Source organism: Chrysochloris asiatica, unplaced genomic scaffold (assembly GCF_000296735.1).
Source record: "Chrysochloris asiatica unplaced genomic scaffold, ChrAsi1.0 scaffold00319, whole genome shotgun sequence".
Lineage (NCBI taxonomy): Eukaryota > Metazoa > Chordata > Mammalia > Afrosoricida > Chrysochloridae > Chrysochloris > Chrysochloris asiatica.
This window is the reverse complement of record NW_006408837.1, coordinates 348,441-356,449: the sequence shown is the minus strand read 5'-3', so window position 1 is coordinate 356,449 and position 8,009 is coordinate 348,441. Positions and strand designations below refer to the sequence as shown.

The 8,009-nt window shown below is 55.1% G+C and overlaps 1 protein-coding gene across 1 annotated transcript in view; it reads right to left on the bottom strand.

Annotated features, from left to right (window-relative positions):
• Nucleotides 1-8,004, bottom strand: part of SORCS2 (sortilin-related VPS10 domain containing receptor 2) — a gene marked incomplete at its 5' end in the record, with an annotated part of 427,091 nt that extends 419,087 nt beyond the window's left edge. The window contains one exon of the mRNA XM_006875319.1: nucleotides 7,843-8,004. Coding sequence (XP_006875381.1) covers nucleotides 7,843-8,004 — 162 coding nt within the window. The remainder of the gene's footprint in view (nucleotides 1-7,842) is intronic.
• Between the last annotated feature and the right edge of the window lie 5 nt (nucleotides 8,005-8,009).

The following is an 8,009-nucleotide window of genomic DNA, read 5'->3' as shown; positions in this document are numbered from 1 at the left end:
CTCAGTCATAAAGAGAAACAGCCCAGTGTCCACCCACAGAGGATGGAGACACACAGTGTGGTCCATGCACACAATGGACTATCACTCAGTCATAAGGACAAAGGAGATCCTGATATAACCACAACATGGATAAACCCTGAAAACATCCCAGACATAAAAGACCCCATCTTGTCTGATTCCTACTAATACAAAATACCCAGAATCCACCGATACACAGAGTTGTTGTTGTTGTTGTTAAGTGCCGTCAAGCCAGTTCCAACCCATAGTGACCCTGTATAGGGTTTCCAAGGAGCGGCTGGTGAGCTTGAACCGCCGACCTTTTGGTTCAAACCGACTTTACAGTCCAGCTCATTAATTCACAGCGCCACCCCCGGACTCTACAGAACGTTTTTGTTTACCAGGGACTGGAGAGAGGGGGGAATGCCTGCAGGGAATAGTTTCTGTTTGGGGGAATGAAGAAGTTGAGGGAACGAATCTTACTGAATGTAATTGTCACTACACTTTACCCTTGAAAATGTTTAGCTGCTGCTAAAGTTGACAGAGAAATTTGGAAACAAATCATGACAATGGTAGGCGATCAGATGAACATTATTAATGTCACCGAATCGAATATGAAGAACAGGGAAATGGCAAACGTTTTGTTTTGTACATATTGACCACAATGGAGAAATAGATGTTTAAAGTGGCTACCTTTCTGTTATATCTATTTTACCACAATTAAATTCAAGAAAAGAAAATGCCTGGGAAGAGGTGAGAGGTTCTTTGAGGACAACAAGCGTGCAGCTGACCAGCAAGACTTGGGCTCACCAGAATGACTCTGCTTCCGCTGAGCACTTAGTGTCAAACATGGGGGATCCACACCAGGGGAGAACCCTTCTGAGCTGTGTGACTTCCTAGAAGTCCCCTTTCCACACAGAACTTTGCTCATCTTCTCTGTGAGGCAGAAACCGCAAAAGCAAGAATGGAAATTCCAGAGCACGGAATCGGTGTCGGCAGAGACTGTGGACAATACCGTGGACTGTCCGAAGAATGAACAAGTCACTCGCCGGAAACAGACAACCAGAACGCTCCTCAGAAGTGAAGAGGGGAGGCTTCAGCTCAGTCCCTTTGGAAATGTCATCAAGAGAGGCCAATCTGCGCCAGGGACCTCATGGTTGGTAAAGTGGAGGGTCAACAGAAATGAAGGAGACCTCCACCACACATCAGCCACAACAAAGGGGTCAAACACACAACAATGGTGCAGATGACTCTGGACCAAGGAGCGTTCTATTCCGTTATCCTTGGGGTCACCAGGAGCCCACTCTGAAGGCAGTGAACCACAACAGTGCCCACCCTTTAGGAAGATTTCAAGGATCGAATGGGATTCCCTGTGCTCCGAGCTGGGCCGAGCAGAGCACCTCGGGAACACTCGGTGAATAATGAGCAATTATCACGGTAAGATAAAACGGCATCAGAGGCAGGAGCTTCGAGGCGGTCCTCCCAGCTCAGCAGATGGTGCCTCTCCTGCCGTCCCCTTTCTGGGCTCAAACAATCAAAAGAAAGAGAGTTAGCTTCTACCACACAACCCTTTCTCGCTTTAATTTGAACTTAATTTATCTGTGAGCATCTGGAAACACGGGGCGAGCTCCGTGTTGCAGGAAATGACCTGTTCCTGCCAGAAAATGACTAGAAACCCACAGTGTTGTTGTTTTCAGATCTCTGAGCCTGGGTGAGAAGAAACTAATTAAATGATTGTAATTTTCTGTGCAAATACTGTAAGTGAGAGCTACACAAATGCAAACTAGAAGGGCCTCTTCCACCTCAAAAGAACAGCGGGGTTTTCTCTCTTCTCCCCCTTCTCCAACGAAAGCTTGCATTCAAATATCTGCATTAAATTTTTAAAGCTACAAATTGAGCTTCATCAAAGTGGAGTTGCTGAGCCCAGGAAGGCTCAGTGAAGTGTCCCAAATCGGGGGGCTGGGAGAAAAGTCTGTAGTCTCCCCACCACCAGCTCACAGGGACTGAGAACAGATTGTGACCACCCATATGGGGTGGGGGGCTTGCACTCCTGGGGCTTGGGGCAGAGAGGCACTGCCAACCCCAGGGAATGCTTGGATGGAACCAAGAGGCCGCTGGTCAAGGCGTGCCTGGTTGTGGTTGTGGTCAGTGTATGCCGTCAAACTGGTTCACAGGGACCCTGCAGGACAGGCCAGAACTGCCCCACATGTGTCCCAAAGCTGCCTCTCAAGGAGTGGCTAGTAGGTTCAAACCGTCCACCTTTTAATTAACAGCTACACACTTAACCATTGCATTTCCAGGATTCCTTAGGGTACTTCAACAAACAAACAAAAAAGCCCTCAAATCTGTTGCTGTGGGATCCATTCCAACTCACAGAGGCTCTGCAGGGCCGCTCGGCGCCTCAGAAGGTTTCCAAGGCTGGAACCTTGGCTGAGGCAGGTGGCCAGGGCTTCCCTCCTGCGGAGCATCACTTCACCACGGTGCCACCAGGGTCCCAGCTGTTGTGAGTGGTCACTGTCTTGTTGGCTCCAACTCATAGAGACCTCATGTACGACAGAATGGAATAGTACCCCAGCATCGCAGCCTGAGTCCAACCCTGGTGCCTTCTTCTGTGGATGGCACGTCTAGAGTCGGTGCCAACTCTCACTGTCCTCATCCTGAGGAGCATGCTGGTGTCTGTCTGCAGGGGACCCTGCTAGTGCCCAAGACCTGGCTCACTTGAGATCTCCCCCTTCTGAGCACCATGGGCAGAGGCCTGGCCATCCCGGGGTGAGAACCCACATCCTGCCCACAACAGCGGGAGGAAGTTGGCTGGGAGCAGGCAGGCCCCCCACCCCAAGCTCAATCTAAACAGTGAGCGTCCCAGCTCTGGCAATGGAGGGTAGAGACGAGACAGGGCTGTTTGTAAGAACCTATAAAGAATTCATTCTTTAGAGTCTGAGTAAAGAGGACAAGGAGGCCCCAAACAGAGGCCAATTTACAAGTTCCTCCACGTCTGTCCCCAAGCCGGAAACGCCCCGGGACCCTCTGCGTTATTCAACTGATTTTCCGACCACGCCAGCCCTGCACTCACTCCTGGCCCCATCCTCCCAGCCTCGGACAGACGCTGAAAAACTCACAGCCATAAAGTAACCACAGCTTTGGAAGAGAAGGCCCAGCCAGCACCAAAGACAAGGTTAATTTACGGCCTCTCTGAAACGCTCCCAGGAATCTCGGTGCGGCTACAAATTCAAGAGTCTCACCACTAAAGTGAAAGTGGGCGAGGGGACCTTCCAGCCAGGCAGGCGTCATGACAGATGGACCCCACAATGTCCAACCTTCCCACCATTCACCTCCTCTCAGCCCCATCTCGTTCCATCTGCACCTCCTCCCCGACCAGGTCAAACCCCCGGGGCAGGGGCCCACAGCCCAAGGTCTGTGAGGACAGGGACCATCTTGGCTGCTGGGACGGCCCTAGGCACAACGGCTGGACTAATCATCCCATGGTCCTGAAGCACCTTCTCCGTGGTTGTGGCCACTGTGTATTTTGGGTCCCTTCCACCCTGGGGGGCTCCTCTTACAGCCCTGTATCTGATGACGTTCTGTGTTATCCAGTGTTTTCACCAGACGTAGATGTCCAGGTCTTTCTTCCTAGTCTATCTGGGTCTGGAAGTTGCACTGAAACCTGTCCACCCCGGGTGACCTGCTGGGATTTAAAATAGTGGTGACGTAGCTTCCAGAATCACAGCAACACGTACACCACTACAATACGACAGCTAGCAGAATGAACCAGCCACCGAACAGGAGCGAAGTGGGATGAACTGAGCCCCCAGCCCTGGGACCCGGAGTCGGGGGGGAGAGGGGGGCTTCAGCACACACCCACAGACAGATGCCTGGGCAAGCCGCCAGGAGGGGACAGGGGCTTGAAACTGACAAGCAGTCAGCACTGGACACAGTCTGGACAGAAGAAAGGCAAGTCCCTTCACCTCAGGCCAGCAGAGTGGTCCAGGGGACAAAGGGGTAGTTACACCCACCCGGCTTCATCTGCCACTCTAGGTTCATGGTGTCCCCAGAAGGACCCTGGACCCTTTCTTGGAATGGGGTCTCTGAAGATGCGGTCAGTTTGGTTCATGGGGGCTCACACTGCAATGGCTACTCATGTCCCTTAAGAGTTGTGTCTTAGAAAAGGGAAACTGAGTGCAAACCAGCCCACTGCAAACCACCCTATAGAGGGTTTCCGAGACTGTCGGTCTGAGTGCCTCCGCCTCCATCAGAAAAGAGGAGAGGACAGAAACACAGACGTATCCGTAAGCAGTAAAGGCCACCCAGGAGGCCCGACCAGGAGGCCCGACGCAGACTCAGGCCTGGTTCTGCTCTCCAGGGCTCCCACTGGCAACCTCAGGACTCAAGCACAGGTCTGCTCCCCATCCCGTCCCTGTCCCCGTCCTATGGTCTCATGCCTTCAAGCTGGCTGACCCACAGGATGCTACATCCTGAGTTCTCACTGGGGGCCACCAGGTCCCCACTTCCAGAACAGGAGCCCACACTGCCCTGAGCAAATGAGTGATGGAGGGGCAGCACCGAGAACCACCATCCACCTGCCACACAGGGACCTTGGCCTGGCATCTAGGGTCCACGGAGAGCCCCCTGCCCGCCCTCCCCCGGATCCCACACACCTGCAAATCCTACCTCCAGACCTCACTCAATCCTCTCAACCCCCACCCAGGGCATCCTTCGGGTCTCCCACGTTCTCACCACTCCATCTTTAGGCCCCGCCCCAGCACCACCGCCACCAGTCCTCTTGGTTCCCCTTCCTTGGCACCTGCAAGGCCCCGTCCACTTCCTCTCTCCCCACTGGGCAGCTCCGAGCGCCACCTCCAGGCTGCTGGGGGAGGAGGGCACATGGAGACCCCTGCCCTGTTCCCAGAGAATCTGGTGTCACCCCCACATATACTGGGGGAGGGAGCTGGAGCTGCTGCTGACAAAGCCTCAGCTCAGAGAAACCTCACACTCAAACCAGGGAAGAGTGTGGACAACGTGCCCTGAACTCTCCGTCTTTAGTGTCCCCCAACCTTGAAGGCAGGTGTGGAACATGAGGGAGAGAAAATGGGAGGGTCAGAGACATAGACAGAGAAGAGACAGCAGGTACTGTACTGTCCGAGCATACAGCTGGCCAAGCTGGTCTGGTGACCCGCACGCAGTCAGCTGACTTGCACATCCAGGTTGAGGCCTCAGCACAATGGTGAACCGGCTGAAAATGAGCACCCTCCTCACACCCTTGTAGGTGACAGGGACCCAGGACCTGGCTAAAGCCAGCATGCCTGGAATCCCTCCATCTCCAGCTCAGTGAATAACTTCACACACCAGACACAGGGACAGGGCTCAAACTTCAGGCAGCCCCTCGCAGAACACTGCCCAGGACACTGTACAGGACCACACACATCCCAAAAAGGCACGTCTCCCTGATACGCTTGAATCTTGAAAAGCACCCAACACCACAAAGCACACCCCTCTGACTACCTTCCCACATCAGCATCGGGAAATGCTCAAAAGATGTCTCAGGCTGGCAGCGTCCACTAGCTTCAATCTGGGTCAAAATCAGGTCAGAACAGAGATGGGGACATGGAGAGGGGGAGTGGCTGAGGACTCTAGATTCATGGGAAGAGAGAGACTGAGAGCTGGCAGCTGGGAGACAGACTTGCACAATGTGCCCTTTGGTGGTTTAAATTAGTACATATGTCTCAGTGTTTTAAAAAAAAAAGCTAAAGTGAATAGAGAGAAATACTGTTAACTGATAGTACATGGAGGGGATTGTAATCATTGTAATGAAACAAGCTGTGTGATTTGTTGAATGTAAAACTGATGATCTGCACTGTAAACTTTCACTTAATTCACAATAAAAACTTTATTTAAAAAAACATCAGACCAGAAGTGTCCGACCTGCAGCAGAGGCCAAGGGTGGGGGACAGTGTACCTTTCTGAGCCCCAGCCTGCAGTGCATCGAGTGGGGGGAAAACAGCAGATGAACCCGGCTGCACTTGAAGCTTCTGCCCTCTCAAGTCACTGCTCCTGGCTCCTGAGAGCAGGAGACTCAATTATTAAAGCGCTGAACCGGAGGACCATCTGCTCCCCATCTCCTCTACTTATCCTTCCAGAGAATGGGGAGCTGGGGGGGCAGCCCAAGTTCAGGCCTCCTCCCAGCTCCCCAGATGATAACAGGAAGGACCACCTCTGATCAAACCTCTCCGGTCTGCTCCCATCCTTTGGTGGAGATCCCCAAAGACTCTCTCCCTGGGGGTGACTCCATATCACTCTTCCCAGGAGCCGGGGTTCTGAGGGGTTTGTGTCCTGTTGTCCCCAGAGCCTCCAACTCCGCAGACATCCTGCCACTCGCCCTTCACAAGCCCACCCCTCTCTCCACATCTGTCCCCAATGACTCAACCCAGACACTGCCCCACAGGGAGTAGCTCCCCATGTCCCAGCTATGAGAGCCCAAGCCTTACCTCAAATGCACCCCCTTGCAGGGACTGGGTCTGGCTGGGTGCCCCCCTGTTGGCAGAAGGTCCCCATATCACATATCACTCCCCCCATAAAACTGAAATGACAAAGGCTGGGAAGGAGCTGCATGACCTCAGCAGGCACTCGGGGTGCGTACTGTTCACGCTCATTTGTTCTCGGGAGCCACAGCTGTGCCTCTGGGCCTAGGGGGTAGGGGAGAGCTGGGCCCAGGCCCCCAGTGCACCCTGGAATAGGATCCCTCTCAAGACAAAGATGGGGAGCTGGGCACCTGCTTGTCCCATCAGCTTCCTTGCCCCCACCCCTACCTACTGTCTCCAGTCTGAACCCCCATCCTCCATGGTCAGTCTCCCCAAAGATGGTCCAGCAGCACAGGGTGGGGGTGGGGTGTGAGCACTCCCAGACCCAGAACTTGGGGAGCAATGGTCACTAAAGAAGGCGTAGGGTTCAGTCCCTGGGGGTGCCCAGCGGATGGTAAGGGGAGGGTGGGAGCTTCAAATCTCCCATCCACAGAGATGTGTCCTGAGGGGAGCAGCCGGCTGGGGACCTACAGCTGCCCCTCCCTCCAACAGTCTCTGTCTCAGACCTACAAGGCTCCTGTGACCAAGCCCAAAGACAGGATGAGGGAGACTGAGGCAGCCTCTAAGAAAGTATATTTGGGGATCCCCATACCCTGATGTCATCATGGAAGGAGGGGTGGGGCAGACAAGCCGGGAAGGAGCCCCGAGCTGGTGCCTCGAGGCCCCAACAGAAGTGGCCAGCAGGGAGGTGGCCAACTTCCAGCTGGAGCGATGCCAAAGTGGCCGGGAAGATGGGGGGAGGGCAGGGAGTTTCCGTTGTGCAGGGAGTCCCGAGAAAGGTTGGCGCATCCCGAGGCTCCAAGACACACCAAGGGGACCTGGGAAAGGGGGAGACCTAATGCCAGGGGTCCAGAATCGGTCGCGAGCTAATGGGGTAGTCCCGGAGCCCGCGGAGACACAGAGGTCCGGGTTAGACTAGGTGGGGAGGGTCCTGGAGCCTCAAAACCCGAACGCAACAAGCAGGCCAGGCGTTGTCTGGGTGCACACGAAGAGCAATGCCGAGTTGGGGGAGCACCGATGACGAGTCCCGAGCCTCTGGGGATCTCCTTGTAACCTGAACCCCGGAGGCCAGTGGGGCGCCCCCAGGCGGCTCCGGTCCAAGAATCGGTGCATTGGTCCCCAGGTGAGGTGGCGCTCACCCTCCTGGGGACTCCCGGGGAGCCGGTGACTGGCGAGGTGGTTGCATCCCAAAGTGGCCGGGGACATCCGGAGTGGACTGGGGGTCCGGAAGTGGGGTCCCCAGGTATCGCGGGTTGCGCGGGGTACTTACACTGCTGTTCTCGCCGGTCCAGTGCACCATCGCCTGGTTGTGCGTCGCGTCCCCCTTGAGCACGAACGACGTGCTGATGAGCGAGACCTGCGCCCGCGAAGCCGCCCCGGCTCCCGGCGCCGCCCGCGCACGGCGCCCCCGGCCGGGAGTGGGACCCGGACCCGGGC